Here is a 25,478-nt window from a genome sequence, read left to right on the forward strand (position 1 = left end):
CAACAGGGTGTTGAGCAGGTAAGAAGCCCCCCGCTTGATCAGCCATGTGTGTAATGTAGCAGGGTAGGCAGATGGCGCCATCTTGGCTGTGTAGCTCCACTAGGGTAGATCTTAGGCTGCAAAAATAGTTGTCGGCTTTAATAGATAGGTCTTTCAAAATAGAAATAATGTGTGCCGCAGATTCCTCCATCTCAAAAAGTCCAAAATGCAAGATACAGAGGTTCCCAAAGCACTACAAATAGAGTTCTTAGGAATCAGGCTTCAGGAGCTCTGCAGCAACACGTCCTCTCTCTGCGGTAGCTGGCTCCGCCCCCGGGTTTTTTTTTTTAAAAATAGATTATTTACCTTTATATCAGCATTTAAAATATATGATGTTGTCTTTGGTATCAACACCTATACTGAAAGTTTCTATACTTAAAGGGCCATGATACCCAAATGTTGAAACACTTGAAAGTGATGCAGCACAGCTGGAAAAAGCTGATATTTTACCTCAAAAGTTCCTCAGTAGCCACATCCCATTGCAAAGGACTTCTAAGCAGCAAATCAGTATGTCTGTCCTAGGACAGCTAAGGGAGTGAGCTTACATGCACACTCATCTTATTTCCCTATTCAGTGTAAGGAAGTTTACCATGAAATCTCATGAGAGTTAAGTCAAATCTCATGAGATCACAGTAAGAGTTCATGACCTCAGCACTGTTGATGCTGATTGGCTGCTGTTCATTTCTTCATATTTTTTTTTATTTTTACCTGCAGCTGGGCAGCAGCTGAGTATAACTTTTTACACAGAACTTACTCTGCTGAGCTGAGGAAATTGTGAGGTAAAATATCTTCCTTTTTTACATAGAGATGCTCAGGTGATATTTTCCTGTCAGCTTTTTACAGTTATACTGCATCAGTTTCAAGTGATTTAGCATATGAGTATTATGTCCCTTTAAGTATAACCTAATGGCAAGCTATGTAAATATAACCAGCAGAAGAAATTACACTCCCAGTGGGAAATAGGTGAGATACAATTGTAAAATGTTTATTTTTATTTGTTTTTTCTAAGTATTGTATATAGAAAAAGATAAGAAAGGTAACCATTTGAGTGATAAGATAAGGATGTCTGATCTCTCTGCAAGCTTAGCCTATTTCGATGGGTTGAGGTTTCAAAGAGCTAATCAAGCTATTTAAGTTACAAAAAGAAATATAAAGGATCAATTTATCATACATTTTATAATCTGCATCTGATATAACAAGTCATTGGGAAAAAAATAATTTTACTGTACACTGTCCTTTCAACAGCTTATTAGTCACATCTAATCAGGCAATATGACTCCACATTTTTCTATAAAGCAGGGAACCTGCTGTGACATGAAACCTCTGCTGTAGGGATGGGCGAATGTGTTTATATCCGAATTAGAATGTTAGAACGAATGTTATTGTAGAAATTCGATTTACATAATAGAATGTTGATAAAAACGAATATTCTTAAAAATTCGATTTTCGAATGTTATTTACAGTTTTCAAATGTCACATTGGAATTCGAATGTCACATTCGAATATCACATTTGAATTAGAATATTACATTTATAAAACACAATTGTAGACTAGAAACACTATTTCAAATGTCTCATTGGAATCGAATATCACATTCGAATCGAATGTAACATTTGAAACGAATGTCACATTCAAATTCGAATATTACATTTATAAAACACAGTATTAGACTAGAAATACTATTTCAAATTCGAATGTCACATTCAAATCAAATATCACATTCAAATCGAATATATCACATTTAAAACACAGTATTAGACTAGAAATACTATTTCGATTTCGAATGTGACATTCGAATTTGAATGTAGCATTCGAATTTGAATATTACATTTATTAAACACAGTTGTAGACTAGAAATACTATTTAAATTTTGAATGTCACATTCGAATTCGAATATTACATTTCGAAATTGAATGAATACATAGCTAAACATTCTATTATTCAAACGAATATTTTCGAATTTTATTAAAAAATTCGAAAATGAAAATTCGAAAATATAATGTTAGAATGTTATATAAACATTCGAAATTCGATTCGAACGAACGAATGTATCAAAATTCGTTTTAAATTTCGAATTTTTAGAAACATTCGCCCATCCCTACTCTGCTGATCTACATTCAGAAAAAAAATGAGGAGCACAAATAGCATCTTCAAATAAAACGTCACTTTTTTTATTTTTTAAGATTTTATTGAAGATTCTTTAAAGATAACACAGTGAACAAGTAAAAAAGAAAGAGAAAAAAATCCCATAAACAGACAGATTTACAACAGTATATCTCATATAACTCACTTTTATTCCACAAGTGAACAAACAAGGACAAAATAAAATACATTCAGGGAGTAACAAGTACCTCAAGTCACTGCTTAGGAGCCTATAATTATGCACCTTTATTACAGACAGACATTACAGGTAAGGTCATGCAAAATACAATATTTATTGCTGTGGAGGGGGATTTCTTTTCTTTGATCTAATGCTCTAAGGTAAATTAATTGCTGCACCTTTTTTTGCACCTCCATTTTTAACCTACATTACTTGTAAAGTCTCCTTCCTTCTTGTGCTTGTATACATTAGTGTAAGGTTAGTATAAGTATACATTCATATGTTTCCCTGTATTCATTTTTAATAGTGTGCTTTAGTGTGTATTTACTGTAAATATTTTACATTCCAATGTTCTTCACATATAGGGGCCTATTTAACAAAGGTCTGTCGGACCTGATCCGACAGTGCGGATCAGGTCCGACAGACCTTGCTGAATGCCATCCGAAGCTTGATAAATGGGCCCCATAAACTGTATAAACTGTATTCGTTTCTTCACATAGTAGAAACTTCATATAGTAGAAACAATGTATTTTTAAAAAGATATTCCTATATGTACCTATATATATTTACATTCATATAGATATATAGGTATATACAGTATGTATGTATATATATATTATAAAAAAATAATATCATATAAAATAATATATTTAAAAATAAAAAAGAACATTTTCTTCTATGTGAAGAAAAGAAGAACATTGGAATGTAAAATGTGCATAAGTCATGCTGGGTATAGCACATTTGGTTAAACGCGGTCGAGTGATGATAACTGTTAGTTTTATTTTTTTTATTCTGTGTGCTCCATGGGGAGAAGAAGTTAATGCGGTTGCGGTATCCGAAGTCCTGGAGTTTGCACACGTTGTGCAAAAAATTACTTTTAACTTGTAATACGCTCCTAAAAAGTTTAGTTTCAGCTGTATTGGTGCTCGAGCGGGAATGCATAAGCACTGTGCTCACACTTTCGCATTATATTGTTTCTCAGTCCACGCCATGATGAGTAATGAAGAGTACAATAGTTGCTATTTACATATTATTTTAAAGGTGTAAATGTGAAACTTGCTTAAAAGATTATGCTGTGGCAGGATATTTGTGAGACCCCCTGGGCAAGACGTACTTACTCCATTCCCTCTGTATGCTCTGCCCCCTGTATGGCCCACTCATGACCCAACTTTCAGTGCTACCTATGTAAAAAATAACACTATACAGTATATTACACCTCCTGAAACCATAAACACTTCCTAAACTAAATACAGTGTGCACATTGCACCTTCTCATATCTGACATTGTGGGGCTCCCAAAGGTTGGGGCTCTGGATAGTGACTTTTTAACCCTGCCCAAAATTTATGAAAGAAAGCGATTGTTTCTTAGACTTGCAACTGGAAGGGAATAGTGATGAGGGCTGCATCTTTACTGGCACTTACCGTAAACCCACTGTGGGTAATACAATTCTGCATGCATCATCGTGTCGTCCCAGGCATCTTGTCCATCCCACAATTTATTAGACTTAGATGTGATGCCAATACGATTGAGAGATATGAAAAACAGGGTTTGGAACTGATAGGATGACTTTTGGAGCACGTGGTTATAATCTGGAAGCTTTGAACAGAAATTTTGAAGAAGTCAAAACTATGAACATAAAATATATTAATGAAAGTAAAACACACAAAAAAACAGAATTTATGCTTACCTGATAAATTACTTTCTCTTGCGGTGTATCCAGTCCACGGCTTCATACTTGTGGGATATTCTCATTCCCTACAGGAAGTGACAAACAGAGCACACAGCAGAGCTGTCCATATAGCTCCCCCTAGCTCCGCCCCCCAGTCATTCGACCGAAGGTTAAGAGACAAAGGAGAAACCATAGGGTGCCGTGGTGACTGTAGTTAAAACAAAAAAATTATTTACCTGACTTAATTGCCAGGGCGGGCCGTGGACTGGATACACCGCAAGAGAAAGTAATTTATCAGGTAAGCATAAATTCTGTTTTCTCTTGCAAGGTGTATCCAGTCCACGGCTTCATCCTTTACTTATGGGATACCAATACCAAAGCTTTAGGACACGGATGAAGGGAGGGAACAATACAGGTACCTTAAACGGAAGGCACCACTGCTTGCAAAACCTTTCTCCCAAAAATAGCCTCCGAAGAAGCAAAAGTATCGAATTTGTAAAATTTGGCAAAAGTATGCAGTGAAGACCAAGTCGCTGCCTTACAAATCTGTTCAACAGAAGCCTCATTCTTGAAAGCCCATGTGGAAGCCACCGCTCTGGTAGAATGAGCAGTAATTCGTTCAGGAGGCTGCTGGCCAGCAGTCTCGTAAGCCAACCTGATGATGCTTTTCAGCCAGAAGGAAAGAGAGGTAGCAGTCGCTTTCTGACCTCTCCTCTTACCAGAATAAATTACAAACAAGGATGATGTTTGTCTGAAGTCTTTAGTTGCTTGTAAATAGAATTTTAAAGCACGAACCACATCAAGATTGTGTATCAGGCGTTCCTTCTTTGAAGATGGGTTCGGACACAGAGAAGGAACTACAATTTCCTGGTTAATATTCTTGTTAGAAACAACCTTAGGAAGAAAACCAGGTTTGGTACGCAAAACAACCTTATCTGCGTGAAACACCAGGTAAGGTGAATCACACTGTAAAGCAGACAATTCTGAAACTCTTCGAGCAGAAGAAATAGCTACCAAAAACAAAACTTTCCAAGATAATATCTTAATATCTATGGAATGTAAAGGTTCAAACGGAACCCCTTGAAGAACTGAAAGAACTAGATTAAGACTCCATGGCGGAGCCACAGGTTTATAAACAGGCTTGATCCTGACTAGAGCCTGAGCAAACGCTTGAACATCTGGTACCTCTGCCAAACGCTTGTGTAAGAGAATAGACAGAGCAGATATCTGTCCCTTTAAGGAACTAGCTGACAATCCTTCTTGGAGAAAAGACAATATTCTGGGAATCCTAATCTTACTCCATGAGTAACCCTTGGATTCACACCAACAAAGATATTTTCGCCATATCTTATGGTAGATTTTCCTAGTGACAGGCTTTCTAGCCTGAATCAGAGTATCTATAACTTTGATAGAATTAAGCGTTCAATCTCCAAGCAGTCAGACGCAGAGAAACTAGATTTGGATGCTTGAATGGACCCTGTATTAGAAGATCCCGCCTCAATGGCAGTGTCCATGGTGGAACAGATGACATGTCCACTAGGTCTGCATACCAAGTCCTGCGTGGCCACGCAGGCGCTATCAGAATCACCGAAGCCTTCTCCTGCTTGATTCTGGCGACCAGACGAGGGAGAAGAGGAAACGGTGGAAAGACATAAGCCAGATTGAAGGACCAAGGCGCTGCTAGAGCATCTATCAATACCGCCTTGGGGTCCCTGGACCTGGATCCGTAGAGAGGAAGTTTGGTGTTCTGACGGGACGCCATCAGATCCTATTCTGGAGTGCCCCATAGCTGAATCAGCTGAGCAAAAACCTCCGGGTGGAGTTCCCACTCCCCCGGGTGAAAAGTCTGACGACTTAAAAAATCTGCTTCCCAGTTGTCCACTCCTGGGATGTGAATTGCTGATAGATGGCAGGAGTGATCCTCCGTCCACCTGATTATTTTGGAGACTTCCGACATCGCTAAGGAACTCTTTGTTCCCCCCGATGATTGATGTAAGCTACAGTCGTGATGTTGTCCGACTGAAATCTGATGAATTTGGCCACAGCTAGTTGAGGCCACGCCTGAAGCGCATTGAATATCGCTCTCAGTTCCAAAATGTTTATCGGGAGAAGAGATTCTTCCCGAGACCATAGGCCCTGAGCTTTCAGGGAGTCCCAGACTGCACCCCAGCCTGACAGGCTGGCATCGGTCGTTACAATGACCCATTCTGGTCTGCGGGAACATGTTCCCTGAGACAGATGATCCTGAGACAACCACCAGAGAAGAGAGTCTCTGGTCCTCTGGTCCAATTGTATCTGAGGAGACAAGTCTGCGTAATCCCCATTCCACTGTTTGAGCATGCACAGTTGCAGTGGTCTGAGATGTATTCGAGCAAAAGGGACTATGTCCATTGCCGCTACCATTAATCCAATTGCCTCCATGCACTGAGCTATAGATGGCTGAGGAGTGGAATGAAGTACTCGGCAAGTAGCTAAAAGCTTTAACTTTCTGACCTCCGTCAGAAATATTTTCATTTCTACCGAATCTATTAGTGTTCCCAGGAAGGGAACCCTTGTGAACGGGGACAGAGAACTCTTTTCGATGTTCACCTTCCACCCATGAGACCTTAGAAAGGCCAGTACAAACTCTGTGTGAGCCTTGGCTCTGGGAAAAGACAACGCCTGAATTAGGATGTCATCTAGATAAGGCGCTACTGCTTTGCCCCGCGGTCTTAGCACCGCCAGAAGGGAACCTAGCACCTTTGTGAAAATTCTGGGAGCAGTGGCCAAACCGAAAGGAAGAGCCACGAACTGGTAATGCTTGTCCAGAAAAGCGAACCTGAGAAACTGGTGATGATCTTTGTGGATAGGGATATGTAGGTACGCATCCTTTAAATCCACGGTAGTCATATATTGACCTTCCTGTATCATTGGTAAGATCGTTCGAATGGTCTCCATCTTGAATGATGGGACTCTGAGGAATTTGTTTAGAATTTTTAGATCCAGGATTGGTCTGAAAGTTCCCTCTTTTTTGGGAACCACAAACAGGTTTGAGTAAAAGCCCGTTCCTTGTTCTGCAATTGGAACTGAACATATCACTCCCATTGTGAGTAGATCTTCTACACAGCATAAGAACGCCTCTTTCTTTGTCTGGTCTGAAGACAGACGAGAAATGTGAAACCTTCCCCTTGGAGGGGAGTCCTTGAATTCTAGAAGGTATCCCTGGGTAACAATCTCTAATGCCCAGGGATCGTGAACATCTCTTGCCCAAGCCTGAGCGAAGAGAGAGAGTCTGCCCCCTACCAGATCCGGTCCCGGATCGGGGGCTACCCCTTCATGCTGTCTTGGTAGCAGATGCAGGCTTTTTGGCCTGTTTACCCTTGTTCCAACCCTGGTAAGGCTTCCAGTTTGCCTTGGGCTGTGAAACGTTACCCTCTTGCTTTGCAGCTGTAGAGGCTGAAGCGGGACCGCTCCTGAAGTTACGAAAGGAATGAAAATTAGCTTTGTTCTTAGCCCTGAAGGGCTTGTCCTGAGGGAGAGCATGGCCCTTTCCCCCGGTGATTTCTGAAATAATCTCTTTCAATTCTGGCCCGAAAAGGGTCTTTCCTTTGAAAGGGATATTTAATAATTTGGATTTTGACGACACATCGGCCGACCATGACTTGAGCCAAAGCGCTCTGCGCGCCATAATGGCGAAACCTGAATTTTTGCCGCTAACTTAGCTAATTGCAAAGCGGCATCTGTGATAAAAGAATTAGCCAGCTTTAGAGCCTTAATTCTATCCATAATTTCTTCATATGAGGTCTCCGTCTGGAGCGACTCCTCCAGTGCCTCAAACCAGAAAGCTGCTGCAGTAGTTACAGGAATAATGCAGGCAATAGGTTGGAGAAGGAAACCTTGTTGAACAAAAATTTTCTTAAGTAAACCTTCTAACTTTTTATCCATAGGATCTTTAAAAGCACAACTGTCTTCAATTGGTATGGTTGTGCGCTTAGCAAGTGTAGAAACAGCCCCCTCTACCTTAGGGACCGTCTGCCACGAGTCCGTCTGGGGTCAGTTATGGGGAACATTTTCTTAAAAATAGGGGGGGGAACAAAAGGGGCACCTGGTCTATCCCACTCCCTAGTAACAATATCCGCAACCCTTTTAGGGATCGGAAACGCATCAGTGTATACAGGGACCTCTAGGTACTTGTCTATTTTACACAATTTCTCTGGGACCAGAGTGGCTAATACCTCCCTAAGCAATACGCGGAGGTGTTCCAGTTTAAATTTAAACGCTAATGAATCTGATTCTGCCCGCTGAGAAACCTTTCCTTTCTCTTTCAGACATCAAATCCCTAACCGCCACTTCAGAGTGTTGTGAGGGTACATCAGATAAACCTCCCAAAGCTTCTGACTGCTCATAATCTGTTCTTAAAACAGAGCTATTACGCTTTGTAGAAAAAAGCTTTGGATAGAAATGTCGCAAGGGAATTATCCATGACTGTCGCTAATTGTTGTAATGTAATAGGGGCCAATGCACTAGAGGTACTAGGCATCGCTTGCGCAGGCTTAACTGGTGGCGACACATGTGGAGAGGAAGGCGGACTATCCTCGTTACCATCCGTCAAAGAATCATCTAGGGCTACATCTTTAAGTGACACAATATGATCTTTAAATTGTATAGACACATTAGTGTACTTGGAACACAATTTTAGTGGTAGGTTCCACCATGGCTTCTAAACACATAGAGCAAGGCCTCTCTTTAGTGTCAGACATGTTAAACAGACTAGTATTATTCACAAGCAGGCTTGGAAACACTTTATTCAAATAAAATTTACAATTTGAAAAAAACGTTACTGTGCCTTTAAGAAATAAAAATTGCACACAATTTTACCAAACCGTGAAAAATGATCCAATCTCTCTGAAATTTTTACCGCATGAGCCTAAGGCTTTGAAAAGATTGCACAATAATTTTCAGCCCAAAGCTTCTTTGAAGTCCTCAAGCAGTCTTTGGACCCTCCACGTGAAGCTGCATGAAACTGTCTGCAATATTAACTGCGCAACTGAGGCACAAATTTTAGGCCCCCTCCACTCCGGAGTTGTGGGGCCTTCAAAATCCCAAATAGGGGACTAAACATATGCCATGTGGAATAAAACCCCATAATAACACATCAAAATGCATAAAAAATGTCTATAACGAGTATTTTTTCCAATTAAATAATCGATTGCCCTGTAACAGTGTCCACCAGCCTATTGAGCCCTGTTAAGTAAGCCTTCCTTCTATACTGAGTCTCAGAACATGGCTTACCTTCCCCACATGGGGATTCTTGTCAGTCTTCTAGCATTAACTGAGTCTTGTCTAGAAAAAAATGACTGAACATACCTTATTGCAGTTAAGCCTGCAAACTGTTCCCCCCAACTGAAGTTTTCTGGTACTCCTCAGTCCTGTGTGGGAACAGCAATGGATTTTAGTGTGTGCTCTCTTTTCCACTTCCTGTAGGGAATGAGAATATCCCACAAGTAAAGGATGAAGCCGTGGACTGGATACACCTTGCAAGAGAAAAGAGATTTTAACAAAGATACCATTATATTCTCTACTGAATACACTCCGCAGTTTGGACAAATTTGTAACATTTTGAGGAAGCATTTGAACATTTTAAAAGCTGATGAACTGCTATCTACCAACCTTAATAATTGCAAATTTGTCTCAAACAAACCTTACACTTTATCAGCAAAATTGTCACCCTGTATGGTTACATTTGAGAGGTCTAGATCAGAAACCTGGCTATATTGGCGGGGCACTTATAAAATCCATATACATAATTGTCTCACATGCTCCTATTTAAAATGTGGAAACACTTTCACAAGCACTGTTACAGGCAGATCATTCAATATGGATTTTAATGCTTGTTGCTATACTACATTTGTGGTCTATCTATTAGAGTGCAGTCTTTGTAAGATTCAATATGGTCAGACCTCTAGGGAGGTACGCTCTAGAGCGAGAGAGCATCTGAGGGATATAAAAAAATATAACAAGGATTCAACAGTAGCTCGCCACTTTACTAGTGAGCATTTTACCAATGTTCCAAATTTAACTGTACAGGTTATAGATGTTGTGAAGTCTCCACCAAGAGGTGGTGATAGAGACAAGATCCTCAGCAAGAGGGGGCTTTTTTGGATATATAAACTAGAAACCAAATATCCTAAGGGATTGAATCTAGAATCTTACCTCAGTTACTTTATAGATCATTAGACTGTATGGTACTTGCTTACCTATTTTTCATGATGTATATTTATTTACTGAGTAATTATCTATTAGATATGCTTTTTGCACATATATATATTTTTCACTTTTGTTTATAGATTTTTGTTTATTTTATACACTGGAAACAGAAAAGCTTTAACAGGGAAAAAAGAGAGCTCTATTTGCTCTATTTTAAACTAACTCCTACACCTTTGGAGTTTTTTATTTGTGTAGCTATCTTGTGGCTGAATAACCCTCTGTTAGGTGTTTTTTGTGCAGTATTGGCCATTATAAACAGGCCTTGGGAGCGAGAATGCATATCCTGTAAAAGAAAGCTGCAAAAAATTCAACGGGTTTCTAGCCTAGTATATCTAATTGCTTTTCCCTGTTAAAGCTTTTCTGTTTCCAGTGGCCATTGGTTACTATTGGAAGGTGTGTCCACAGATCACTGGTTCAAGTTTGGAGGCCGGTTGCTGCTTATTATTATGTAAGTACGGATGTAACTTCCCCTGCTATTTGCTGTGTGACATTTACTAAGAGGATTCCTTGTCCGTAGGGGAAATACCATCATTGGCTGCGACTGCCTCTTTTGTCCTGGGAACGCTCCTCTTACAACTATACACAGAACAGCATCCTTGTATGAGCGTGGGTCCCCATAATAACAAGCCGAAAAATCGTCCACTCCTGGAAACTGTTTCTTGTGCATGAACTTTTGGTTTTAGGAGTTTTTTATACTAATTTTCTTTCTTTAAATTTTTTGTGATTTATTATTGTATGTCTTGAATAGGTCGACCTATATTGTAATAAAGTTTTTATATATAGATATGCGATTCTAGTATTTGTTGCTGGCATCTTCTATAATATTGAATTTTTTCATATAGAATCTTTTTCACATATAATTTTTTCCAAAATTGGAAAGGATTTTTTTCACATATAGTTCATAATTCATAATTTATATTTACATGTATTATACATATTGTCTATTATAGTAGTATCATATTAGTATCAGGTTAGGTGTTTTATTATTATATATATTCTATAATCCTTACTCTTAAGCTGGTTTCAGCGCTCCCTAGTGCTTTGTGTTTTATATTAAAGAGTTCTTTGTACACAAGAATTATTATATCCTTGGGATCTAACTTTCATTAGTTTAAGAACTATAGCTTTATTGGGTCTGCAACAACTATATATATATTATTACTTAAAGTGAAAGTAAAACCTATCGTTTTACAAACGCTAGGAATGACTTTTGAAACAAATAAGGGGGACTTACTTTCATTCATGAGGTATAAGATACTTCATGTAGAAAGCTTCTTTATTTGTTTTAACTGATCGCCGCACAAATCGCCGCACTGATCGTAGCAAAAAAAATAAAGGAGCTTTCTACATTAAGTATCTTATACTGTGTGAATGAAAGTGCCCTTTATTTGTTTCAATAGTAAATCCTAGCGTTTGTAAAACGCTAGGATTTACTTTCACTTTAAGAAATTTTGTTGAACTTGTTCTCTTGCTTGATATCTTTTCTCTTTATTTTACTTTGCATCATATTATATGCTATTTTTAATTAGGGATTTCTTGTAACAATTGTGTCTTGGAATTTAGCGTGTACTTTTCAGATGTACATACTGATTGGCTCTATGTATTTCGCTATCTGATTGGCCTACACACATTTGAAATAGTGTTCACACCTGTGTTTGCCTATCTATGATTAAAGGGACAGTCTAGTCAAAATTAAACTTTTATGATTCAGATAGCGCATGCAATTTTAAACAACCTTCCAATTTACTTTTAGCATCAAATTTGCTTTGTTCCCTTGGTGGTATTTTTTAAAAGCTAAACCTAGGAAGGCTCAAACTGATTTCTAAACCATTAAAAACCGCCTCCTTGCTCAGAGTATTTTGAAAGTTTTTCACAGTTAGACAGTACTAGTTCATGTGTGTCATATAGATAGCATTGTGCTCACTCCCGTGGAGTTATTTATGAGTCTGCACTGGTTGGCTAAACTGCGTGTCTGTCAAAAGCACTGAGATAGGGGGCAGTCTGCAGAGGCATAGATACAAGGTAATCACAGAGGTAAAACATATATTAATATAACTGGTGAATAGGTAATAAAGGGATTATCTATCTTTTTAAATAATAAAAATTCTGGTGTAGACTGTCCCTTTAAGCTCTTGTAACAGCACGAAACATGTCAGATGGAGTCCCCCTCCTGAGATATATATGTGTATATTTTACCAGCATCTTCTAATAAAGATTTCTTTTATTACGGATCATTTGTGCAGCTGTTCCGCCTTTGTGTATCTCATGCTTAGCGGGTAGATTGACGGTTTGCAGCTTTGCACTCATTGTGGCCTGTTGGATCCCTGGCTTGTCTCCTCACCTGTTGGACGCTTCCAGATTCACACTTTGGAGCGGCAGCTAATCAGCTACTACTTAAGAGCACTAGAGGGCAGCACTGTTTCCAGATGCCAACCTAGGTATATCTTCAACACAGAATATCATGGAAATGAAGACATTTGATAATAGAAGTAAATTGGAAACTTTTTTTTAAATGGTTTAATCTGTCTGAATCACAAAAGAACATTTTTGGGTTTTATATCCCTTTAAAAGGACACTGAACCCAATTTTTTTATTTTGTGATTCAGATAGAGCATGAAATTTTAATCAACTTTCTAATTTACTCCTATTATCAATTTTTCTTCATTCTCTTGGAATCTTTATTTGAAATGCAAGAATGTAAGTATAGATGCCGGCCCATTTTTGGTGAACAACCTAGGTTGTCCTTGCTGATTGGTGAATAAATTCATCCACCAATCAAAAACTGCTGTCCAGAGTTCTGAACAAAGAAAAAAGCTTAGATGCCTTCTTTTTTATATAATGATAGCAAGAGAACGAAGAAACATTGATAATAGGAGTAAATTGGAAAGTTGCTTAAAATTGCATGCTCTATCTGAATCACAAATAATTTTTTGGGTTCAGTGTCCCTTTAAGCTTTTGCTAATTTGTATCCTTTATTCCTAACTGAATAACATTGTCCTCAATCAACACCTATCATAATTTTTTTACCTGTTTTTGGTAGAAAAAAACGGCACTTTTCGTTTTGAGACAATCACAATTACAGACTTTCTAGTGTTTTTTGAAGAAGAAAACGTGTTATCAACTCACAAAAAAATCGCTATTTTTAAATTGAACAAAATTTTTCTCGGCAACCACAATCCAATTTCTTAATATTTTTCAACAGGTTTTTTTAGACCATTTTTCACTTACTGAATTCAACACCTAAAGGTACTTAAAAAGGGACAGTAAAGTCAAGAAAAATCTTTCATGATTTAAATAGGGCATGTAATTTTAAACAACTTTCCAATTTACTTTTATTAGCAATTTTGCTTTGTTCTCTTGGTATTCTTAGTTGAAAGCTAAATTATGTGCTAATTTCTTAGACCTTGAAGACTGCCTCTAATCGGAAAGCATTTTACAGTTTTTCCCCACTAGAGGGTGTTAGTCCATGTGTTTCATATAGATAACATTGAGCTCCGGCACGTGAAGCTCCTAAGAGCAAGCACTGATTGGCTAAAAATGCATGTCTGTCAAAAGAACTGAAATAAGGGGGGCAGTTTGCAGAGGCATAGATACAAGGTAATCACAGAGGTAAAAAGTATATTATTATAACTGTGTTGGTTATGCAAAATTGGGGAATGGGTAATAAAGGGATTATCTACCTTTTTAAACAACAAAAATTCTGGTGTTTACTGTCCCTTTAATAATATCTTGAACAGGGCTTTCTGACACATATGCGAGTATTCCAAGATGATTTGGAATAATTCTATTATGTTGTGCATGTGCAAGACACTCTGAAATAGCCACATACACATTATTAGTATAAGTATATTTGGTTCTATGGTTTATATGGTCTAGATTCAATAAACCTCAATTGTTTTATTGTTTTATTGTATTGTATTATTCGTCGGCTGTGGGTGGGACAGAAATTTACATGTGTATACATATTTAATACAATCCCGTACTGCCAACGCCATCTGCAGGAAAAGAGAGAAAACGCAAATCACGACAATAAATTGTGTACAGCAATCGTTTTCTCAAAATGTTGTTTTTTTTGTTGTCAGTTACAGTACTATTTAAATGGGATGTAAAATTGGCAATCGTGTTGTCACAAACAGAATTTAACCATTTAGCGGCTGACTCCATTTTGGATTGTGAAAAATATTCTTCCCATATTTGGCGAAACGTCATTATCAAATGGCAATATCAGAAATGTTGTGATCGACCCCATTGTCTAAAAAACTTGCATCTTTTTACACTTCAATTTTTACTGAAAATTACATGACAATGATAAAAAAAAGATAAGCGTTTTAACCTTTTTGGCTTCAAAATATTATTTTCTCCAACATTGGTGTGTCCGGTCCACGGCGTCATCCTTACTTGTGGGATATTCTCTTCCCCAACAGGAAATGGCAAAGAGTCCCAGCAAAGCTGGTCACATGATCCCTCCTAGGCTCCGCCCACCCCAGTCATTCTCTTTGCCGTTGCACAGGCAACATCTCCATGGAGATGGTTAAGAGTTTTTTGGTGTTTAAATGTAGTTTTTATTCTTCTATCAAGTGTTTGTTATTTTAAAATAGTGCTGGTATGTACTATTTACTCTGAAACAGAAAAGGATGAAGATTTCTGTTTGTAAGAGAAAGATGATTTTAGCAGACAGTAACTAAAATCGGTTGCTGTTTCCACATAGGACTGTTGAGATGAAGTAACTTCAGTTGGGGGAAACAGTTAGCAGACTTTTCTGCTTAAGGTATGACTAGCCATATTTCTAACAAGACTGTGTAATGCTGGAAGGCTGTCATTTCCCCTCATGGGGACCGGTAAGCCATTTTCTTATTCAAAAACAAACAGAATATAGGGCTTATTATGGGCTAAAAAACTGGTAGACATTTTTATGGGCTAAATCGATTGCTTTATTTGTGCATATTATTCAAATTTAGGCTAACAATTGACATTTATAAACTTGGGGAACGTTTATAAAACGGCAGGCACTGTATTGGACACCTTTTTCAGTCAGGGGGCCTTTCTAGTCATAGACTGAGCCTCATTTTCGCGCCATTAATGCGCAGTTGTTTTTTGAGAACAGGGCATGCAGATGCATGTGTGTGGATCTAAGAATCTCTGTAAAAGCTTTTAGAAGGCATCATTTGGTATCGTATTCCCCTCAGGGCTTGGTTGGGTCTTAGCAAAGACTGTATCTGGGACTGTATAGGGGTTAAATTGAAAAACGGCTCCGGTTCCGTTATTTTAAGGGTTAAAGCTCTGAAATTTGGTGTGCAATACTTTTAAGGCTTTAAGACACTGTGGTGAAAATTTGGTAATTTTTGAACAATTCCTTCATACTTTTTCACATATTCAGTAATAAAGTGTTTTCTGTTTGAAATTTAAAGTGACAGTAACGGTTTTATTTTAAAACGTTTTTTGTACATTTTTGACAAGTTTAAGCCTGCTTAACATGTCTGTACCTTCAGATAAGCTATGTTCTATATGTATGAAAGCCAATGTGTCTCCCCATTTAAATTTATGTGATAATTGTGCCATAGCGTCCAAACAAATAAGGACAGTACTGCCACAAATAATGATATTGCCCAAGATGATTCCTCAAATGAGGGGAGTAAACATGATACTACATCATCCCCTACTGTGTCTACACCAGTTATGCCCACACAGGAGGCCCCTAGTACATCTAGTGCGCCAATACTTATTACCATGCAACAATTAACGGCTGTAATGGATAACTCCATGGCAAATATTTTATCCAAAATGCCTACTTATCAGAGAAAGCGCGATTGCTCTGTTTTAAACACTGAAGAGCAAGAGGACGCTGATGATAACTGTTCTGACATACCCTCACACCAATCTGAAGGGGCCATGAGGGAGGTTTTGTCTGAGGGAGAAATTTCAGATTCAGGAAAAATTTCTCATCAAGCTGAACCTGATGTTGTGACATTTAAATTTAAATTAGAACATCTCCGCGCACTGCTTAAGGAGGTGTTATCTACTCTGGATGATTGTGACAATTTGGTCATTCCAGAGAAATTATGCAAGATGGACAGGTTCCTAGAGGTTCCGGTGTCCCCCGACGCTTTTCCTATACCCAAGTGGGTGGCGGACATAGTAAATAAAGAGTGGGAAAAGCCCGGCATACCTTTTGTTCCTCCCCCTATATTTAAGAAATTATTTCCTATGGTCGACCCCAGAAAGGACTTATGGCAGACAGTCCCCAAGGTCGAGGGGGCAGCTTCTACTCTAAACAAATGCACTACTATTCCTATCGAAGATAGTTGTGCTTTCAAAGATCCTATGGATAAAAAATTGGAAGGTTTGCTTAAAAAGATTTTTGTACAGCAAGGCTACCTTCTACAACCAATTTCATGCATTGTTCCTGTCACTACGGCAGCGTGGTTCTGGTTCGAGGAACTAGAAAAGTCGCTCAGTAGAGAAACTCCATATGAGGAGGTTATGGACAGAGTTCACGCACTTAAATTGGCTAACTCTTTTATTTTAGATGCCGCTTTGCAATTAGCAAAATTAGCAGCGAAAAATTCAGGGTTTGCTATTGTGGCGCGCAGAGCGCTTTGGCTAAAGTCTTGGTCAGCGGATGTGTCATCCAAGACAAAATTACTTAACATTCCTTTCAAAGGTAAAACTTTATTTGGACCTGATTTGAAAGAGATTATTTCAGACATCACTGGGGGAAAGGGCCACGCCCTTCCACAGGATAGGTCTTTTAAGGCTAAAAATAAGCCTAATTTTCGTCCCTTTCGCAGAAATGGACCAGCCTCTAATTCTGCATCCTCTAAGCAAGAGGGTAATGCCTCACAACCCAAACCAGCCTGGAAACCAATGCAAGGCTGGAACAAAGGTAAACAGGCCAAGAAGCCTGCCACTGCTAACAAGACAGCATGAAGGAGTAGCCCCCGATCCGGGACCGGATCTGGTGGGGGGCAGACTCTCTCTCTTTGCTCAGGCTTGGGCAAGAGATGTTCAGGATCCTTGGGCGCTAGAAATAGTTTCTCAAGGTTATCTCCTGGAATTCAAGGAACTACCCCCAAGGGGAAGGTTCCACAAGTCTCACTTATCCTCAAACCAATTAAAGAGACAGGCATTCTTACATTGTGTAGAAGACCTGTTAAAGATGGGAGTGATACACCCAGTTCCAATAAAGGAACAAGGAATGGGATTTTATTCCAATATGTTCGTAGTTCCCAAAAAAGAGGGAACGTTCAGACCAATTTTGGATTTGAAGATCCTAAACAAATTTCTCAGGGTACCATCGTTCAAAATGGAAACTATTCAAACGATTCTACCCACCATCCAGGAAAGTCAATTTATGACTACCGTGGATCTAAAGGATGCGTACCTACATATCCCTATCCACAAGGAACATCATCAGTTCCTAAGGTTCGCTTTTCTGGACAAACATTACCAGTTTGTGGCTCTTCCATTCGGATTAGCCACTGCTCCAAGGATTTTCTCAAAGGTGCTAGGGTCCCTTCTAGCGGTTCTAAGACCAAGGGGCATTGCAGTAGTACCTTACTTGGACGACATTCTAATACAAGCGTCGTCCCTGTCAAAGGCAAAGGCTCATATGGACATCGTTCTAGCCTTTCTCACATCTCACGGATGGAAAGTGAACAAAGAAAAGAGTTCTCTATCCCCGTCAACAAGAGTTCCCTTCTTGGGAACAATAATAGATTCCTTAGAAATGAGGATTTTTCTGACAGAGGTCAGAAAATCAAAGCTTCTAAGCTCTTGTCAAGTGCTTCATTCTGTTCCTCGTCCTTCCATAGCGCAGTGCATGGAAGTAATAGGATTGATGGTTGCAACAATGGACATAGTTCCTTTTGCACGAATTCATCTAAGACCATTACAACTGTGCATGCTCAAACAGTGGAATGGGGATTATACAGACTTGTCTCCAATGATTCAAGTAGATCAAAAGACCAGAGATTCACTCCGTTGGTGGCTGACCCTGGACCATCTGTCCCAGGGAATGAGCTTCCGCAGGCCAGAGTGGGTCATTGTCACGACCGACGCCAGTCTAGTGGGCTGGGGTGCGGTCTGGGAATCCCTGAAAGCTCAGGGTCTATGGTCTCGGGAAGAGTCTCTTCTCCCGATAAACATTCTGGAACTGAGAGCGATATTCAATGCTCTCAGAGCTTGGCCTCAACTAGCAAAGGCCAAATTCATAAGGTTCCAATCAGACAACATGACGACTGTAGCTTATATCAATCATCAAGGGGGAACAAAGAGTTCCCTAGCGATGAAAGAAGTGACCAAAATAATTCAATGGGCGGAGGATCACTCCTGCCACTTGTCTGCGATCCACATCCCAGGAGTGGAAAATTGGGAAGCGGATTTTCTGAGTCGTCAGACATTTCATCCGGGGGAGTGGGAACTCCATCCGGAAATCTTTGCCCAAATAACTCAATTATGGGGCATTCCAGACATGGATCTGATGGCGTCTCGTCAGAACTTCAAGGTTCCTTGCTACGGGTCCAGATCCAGGGATCCCAAGGTGACTCTAGTAGATGCACTAGTAGCACCTTGGACTTTCAACCTAGCTTACGTATTCCCACCGTTTCCTCTCATTCCCAGGCTGGTAGCCAGGATCAATCAGGAGAGGGCCTCGGTGATCTTGATAGCTCCTGCGTGGCCACGCAGGACTTGGTATGCAGACCTGGTGAATATGTCATCGGCTCCACCATGGAAGCTACCTTTGAGACAGGACCTTCTTGTTCAAGGTCCATTCGAACACCCAAATCTGGTCTCCCTCCAACTGACGGCTTGGAGATTGAACGCTTGATTCTATCAAAGCGTGGGTTTTCAGATTCGGTGATAGATACTCTGGTTCAGGCCAGAAAACCTGTAACTAGAAAAATTTACCATAAAATATGGAAAAAATATATCTGTTGGTGTGAATCCAAAGGATTCCCATGGAATAAGATAAAAATTCCTAAGATTCTCTCCTTTCTTCAAGAAGGTTTGGAGAAAGGATTATCTGCAAGTTCCCTAAAGGGACAGATCTCTGCTTTATCTGTCTTACTACACAAAAGACTGGCAGCTGTGCCAGATGTTCAAGCATTTGTTCAGGCTCTGGTTAGGATTAAGCCTGTTTACAGACCTTTGACTCCTCCCTGGAGTCTAAATCTAGTTCTTTCAGTTCTTCAAGGGGTTCCGTTTGAACCCTTACATTCCATAGATATTAAGTTACTATCTTGGAAAGTTTTGTTTTTGGTTGCAATTTCTTCTGCTAGAAGAGTTTCAGAGTTATCTGCTCTGCAGTGTTCTCCTCCTTATCTGGTGTTCCATGCAGATAAGGTGGTTTTGCGTACTAAGCCTGGTTTTCTTCCTAAAGTTGTTTCTAACAAAAATATTAACCAGGAGATAGTTGTACCTTCTTTGTGTCCGAATCCAGTTTCAAAGAAGGGACGTTTGTTACACAATTTGGACGTTGTCCATGCTCTAAAGTTCTATTTATAGGCTACTAAAGATTTCAGACAAACATCTTCCTTGTTTGTTGTTTATTCTGGTAAAAGGAGAGGTCAAAAAGCGACTTCTACCTCTCTTTCCTTTTGGCTTAAAAGCATCATCCGATTGGCTTATGAAACTGCCGGACGGCAGCCTCCTGAAAGAATCACAGCTCACTCCACTAGGGCTGTGGCTTCCACATGGGCCTTCAAGAACGAGGCTTCTGTTGACCAGATATGTAAGGCAGCGACTTGGTCTTCACTGCACACTTTTGCCAAATTTTACAAATTTGATACTTTTGCTTCTTCGGAGGCTATTTTTGGGAGAAAGGTTTTGCAAGCTGTGGTTCCTTCCGTTTAGGTGACCTGATTTGCTCCCTCCCTTCATCCGTGTCCTAAAGCTTTGGTATTGGTTCCCACAAGTAAGGATGACGCCGTGGACCGGACACACCAATGTTGGAGAAAACAGAATTTATGCTTACCTGATAAATTGCTTTCTCCAACGGTCTGTCCGGTCCACGGCCCGCCCTGGTTTTTTAATCAGGTCTGATGAATTATTTTCTCTAACTACAGTCACCACGGTATCATATGGTTTCTCCTATATATATTTCCTCCTGTCCGTCGGTCGAATGACTGGGGTGGGCGGAGCCTAGGAGGGATCATGTGACCAGCTTTGCTGGGACTCTTTGCCATTTCCTGTTGGGGAAGAGAATATCCCACAAGTAAGGATGACGCCGTGGACCGGACACACCGTTGGAGAAAGCAATTTATCAGGTAAGCATAAATTCTGTTTTTTTATTACAATTTTACTAGTATATATTTTGATGAATCTCTCAATTCGTTAAGAAATACATTTTAAATGTTGTTATATTTTCTTTGTTTTTTCTAGATTATCTTTTGCAACAGACATTGCTCGCGGAATGGCATATTTACACCATCATAAAATCTACCATGGGAGGCTCACATCTCGTAACTGCGTCATAGATGATCGATGGGTTTGCAAAATATCTGGTATTGTATTTCACATTAGAAGATCTGATTACATTTGTCAAGTTGTTTTAAAGGGACAGTGTACTTAAGATTTTTTATTGTTTAAAAAGATAGACAATCCCTTTATTACCCATTCCCCAGTTTTGCATAACCAACACGGTTATATTAATATACTTTTTACCTCTGTGATTATCTTGTATCTAAGCCTCTGCAGACTGCCCCCTTATTTCAATTCTTTTGACAGACTTGCATTTTAGCTAATCAGTGTTGACTCATAAGTAAGTTCACGGGCATGAGCACAATGTTATCTATATGGCACACATGAACTAACGCAGTCTAGCGGTAAAAAACTGTCAAAATGCAGAGGCGGCCTTCAAGGGTTTAGAAATTAGCATATGAGCCTACCTAGGTTTAGCTTTCAACTAAGAGAACCAAGAGAACAAAGCAAATTTGATGGTAAAAGTAAATTGGAAAGTTGTTTAAAATTGCATGCCCTATCTGAATCATGAAAGTTTAATTCTGACTAGACTGCCCCTTTAAAGCAGCATAGCACACTTTGAGATTGTGATATAAATGTTTAAATATCCATAGTAAAAATGTTTCAATATGCTTTAGTTATTTGTTTGAACAGCTTTTCTAATAATTTACTCTGAAAAATGGTGTCACTGCAGACATCACAAGCCTAACCTTGCTGCACACCTGTCCCTAACTGTCTTTAGAAGGGGTGATAAGATGATGCAAAACAATACAAATTTTGCTTAAAGGGACACTCTGGTCAAAATGTAAATGCACATAGATTAATTACATCTTTGAATATAAACATATTTGCTACATACATGTATTGGCAAAATGCTTCTAATAAAAGTTGTTTCAGTGTTAACATTTTTCTTTGCATGTGCATGTGAAGCATAGCTAGATATTCTCAGTGCACCTGCATTGTAAATAATGTAGCTGCTCATAGAACCAGTGGGGCTTGTATCATGTCAGCAATTAAATGGACACTGTACCCAATTTTTTTCTTTTGTAATTCAGAAAGAGCATGCAATTTTAAGCAACTTTCTAGTTTACTCCTATTATCAATTTTTCTTCGTTCCCTTGCTATCATTATTTGAAAAAGAAGGCATCTAAGCTTTTTTTTGGTTTCAATACTCTGGACAGCACTTTTTTATTGGTGGATGAATTTATCCACCAATCAGCAAGGACAACCCAGGTTGTTCACCAAAAATGGGCCGGCATCTAAACTTACATTCTTGCATTTCAAATAAAGATACCAAGAGAATGAAGAAAATTTGATAATAGGAGTAAATTAGAAAGTTGCTTAAAATGTCATGCTCAATCTCAATCACGAAAGAAATATTTTGGGTACAGTGTCCCTTTAACAAATTGAGTCATTACCAGATGATACAAACACCTTAGGCTTTCTGAGCAAGTGTTTTGTTTAAAATGCTGGTGCATGATGCATACTTAAATACACATTTGAAACAGCTATAGCTTTTATTAGAAGCATTTTTGCTAAAACATGTATATTACAAACATGCTTCTAATCAAAACTGTAATACATCCATGTTGATTCCAATTTTGGCTGGAATAACCCTTTAAAAAGATATTTTAAAAATTTGAACTTCTGATCTTTCAAATGCTTGCTTTTTTGAGTACAATTCCCTTTTAAAAAATGGCTTTTAGTCCTAGCCCTGTGATGTTTTCCAGCTATTGGTCTGTTTCATGTTTAAAGCAGGTTCTACAAAAAAAAGTGTGGGAACTCACCAAGACTTTCACCTCCCTCACAATTAATATTGTTTTATACACACACACTGTATTTATTTGTATATAATCTAAACACTTTGGTTAATGAAAGCAAATTAAATCCAATGAAGGATTGAATGGTCGCCTTTGGGTCTGAGACTCCTCCTCTATCGCAGAGTCTCACCCACTTAAAGGGACATGAAACCCAAATTTTTCTTTCATGATTTAGAAAGAGCATACAATTATAAACAACTTTCTAATTTACTTCTATTATCTATTTTGCTTCATTCTCTTGATATTCTTTGCTGAAAAGCATATCTAGATATGCTTAGTAGCTGCTGATTGGTAGCTGCACATAGATGCCTCCTGTGATTGGTTCACCTTGTGCATTGCTATTTCTTCATTAAAGTATATCTAAAGAATGAAGCAAATTAGGTAATAGAAGTAAATTGGAATATTGTTTAAAGTTGTATTCTCTACCTTAAACATGAAAGAAAATGATTGGGTTTAATGTCCCTTTAAGGTGCAATAGTCCTATTTCTGTTGAGAGGAGCTAAATAACCCCAGAGCAAGTCACACAGAAATGTAAGCACTATGTGTTCCACACAGTGCAGGGTGATTACTAGGGATGGGCGAATGTGTTTATATTTGAATTCAAATGTTAGAACGAATGTTATTGTAGAAATTCGATTTACATAATAGAATGAATATTCTTAAAAAATCGATTTTCTAATGTTCTTTACAGTTTTTGAATGTCACATTCGAATGTCACTTTCGAATTTGAATATTACATTTATAAAACACAATTGTAGACTAGAAACACTATTTAGAATTCGAATGTCAAATTCGAATAGAATATCACATTCGAATCGAATATCACATTCAAATCGAATATCACATTTATTAAACACAGTTGTAAACTAGAAATGCTATGTTGAATTCGAATGTCACATTCAAATGCGAATATTACATTTAAAAAACACAGTATTAGACTAGAAATACTATTTCGAATTCGAATGTGACATTCAAATTCGAATATTACATTTCGAAATTGAATGAATACATAGCTAAACATTCTATTATTCTAACAAATATTTTCAAATTTTATTGAAAAATTCGAAAACGAAAATTCGAAAATAGAATGTTATATAAACATTTGAAATTTGATTCGAACTAACAAATGTATTTAAAAATTTGTTTTAAATTTCGAATTTTTAGAAACATTCACCCATCCCTAGTGATTATACAGCAGGAGCACTGACAGGCTTGCATTTAGTGTGTTGTAGGAAGTGTTACTGCCCACTACTAGAGGATCTCACTATCCCTCTAACCAGACTGTGCACCAGCTCCTCCCACCAAAAGCAGCATCAGTGTTTTACTGAAGCATTTTCTGTTCTCTTTCCAGGGGGAACTTAGTTCCACCTGCAAAAATAGTGCAGGAACTCATTAACCATGCGTTCCCACTCGACTTGACCGCTGGTTTAAAGTGAATGTAAAGTTTAATGAATAAGTGCCGGGTTTTAAAAAATACTCTTAAAAACAGGGGCACTTTTATTCATTAAACTTTACATTGAAGCGTATTTTTAAAAAATACCTTTTTCTTTATGAAAGCAGACTGGTGATCCTCTTCCCGCAGCTCCTGCTATACTTAGCATATCGAAGATGAATTCAGCTTCCTCCAATCGTTGCGTGGCCTCACGAGCTGGACGCCTTGGGAGCACACAATGATTGAAGGAAACTGGATTCGTCATTGCTGTGCTAACTACAGCAGGAGTGGCGGGCTTCCGCCGGTCTGTTTTCATAAATAAAAGGCATTTTAAAAAAGACTCTTCAATGTAAAGTTTAATGAATGAAAGTATGAGTATTTTTAAAAACCTGGCACTTATTCATTAAACTTTACATTCACTTTAACAAGTGCTTGATCAAAATTACTGTGAGCTATTTTTCACAATTACTTTTTAATATATTATATGCATGTACACACACATGGGAAGTTCTACAAACAATCATTATCCTTTGTTTGCTGACAGTATATATATTTTCTTTCTTTATTATTATATTATTGGCTAAATATAAATGCTTATTGGCCCTACCATCCAATAAGAATGATCAGTATGTACCAGGTGATGTCAAATAAAAAGAGCATTAATCTGCCATTTTAGATTTGTGCTGTAGTCTTATTTGGTGTATCAGTTTCAATGTTTGTTGATCGACAGACATTATTGGTCATTCAGGGCACCAATGTGGGAAATTGGAGATTAAATTTTATGGTGGTTTTGCATATGTCTTAGTCAACCACGTAGGATTACTTTTAACTCTTATGTCTCTTGTAGCACAGACTGATATATATGAAAGCAAAAACCTAATTATTTTGACATCTTCCCCTAAATCCTATATTTATATTTTCTCATGTGACCACACAACAATATATACTATAATATATAGTTTTAAATACACTAATCTTAAGCTTACATTAAAGGGACATGAAACCCAAAAATTGTCTTTCATGATTCAGACAGAGAATACAATTTTAAACAACTTTCCAATTCACTTCTAGTATTTAATTTGCTTCCTTCTCTTGTTATCCTTTGCTGAAAGGTTTATCTAGGTAAGCTCAGGAGCAGCAAAGAACCTAGGTTCTAGCTGCTGATTGGTGGTTGCATATATATAGATTGTGATTGACTCACCCATGTGTTCAGTTAGAAACCAGTAGTGCATTGCTGCTCCTTCAACAAATGATACCAAGAGAATGAAGCAAATTTGATAATAGAAGTAAACTGGAAAGTTGTTTAAAATTGTATGTTCTACCTAAATCATGAAAGAAAATGTTTGGGTTTCAAGTCCCTTTAAATACTAAAGGGATATGAAACCCAAAAAAATGTATTTTGTGATTCAGACAGAGCATGCCATTTTAAACAACTTTCTAATTTACTTCTATTATTCATTTTTCCTCATTCTCTTGGTATTTTCGGTTGAAATG

The 25,478-nt window shown here is 38.3% G+C and overlaps 1 protein-coding gene across 1 annotated transcript in view; it reads left to right on the plus strand.

Annotated features, from left to right (window-relative positions):
- Window positions 1–25,478, plus strand: part of LOC128640731 (atrial natriuretic peptide receptor 2-like) — a 293,375-nt gene that overhangs the window by 77,316 nt on the left and 190,581 nt on the right. Inside the window, exon 8 of the mRNA XM_053693158.1 lies at window positions 20,655–20,776. Within this exon, the coding sequence (XP_053549133.1) occupies window positions 20,655–20,776 (122 nt within the window). The remainder of the gene's footprint in view (window positions 1–20,654; window positions 20,777–25,478) is intronic.

The sequence above is a fragment of the Bombina bombina genome, chromosome 10 (assembly GCF_027579735.1).
Source record: "Bombina bombina isolate aBomBom1 chromosome 10, aBomBom1.pri, whole genome shotgun sequence".
Taxonomy (NCBI): Eukaryota; Metazoa; Chordata; class Amphibia; order Anura; family Bombinatoridae; genus Bombina; species Bombina bombina.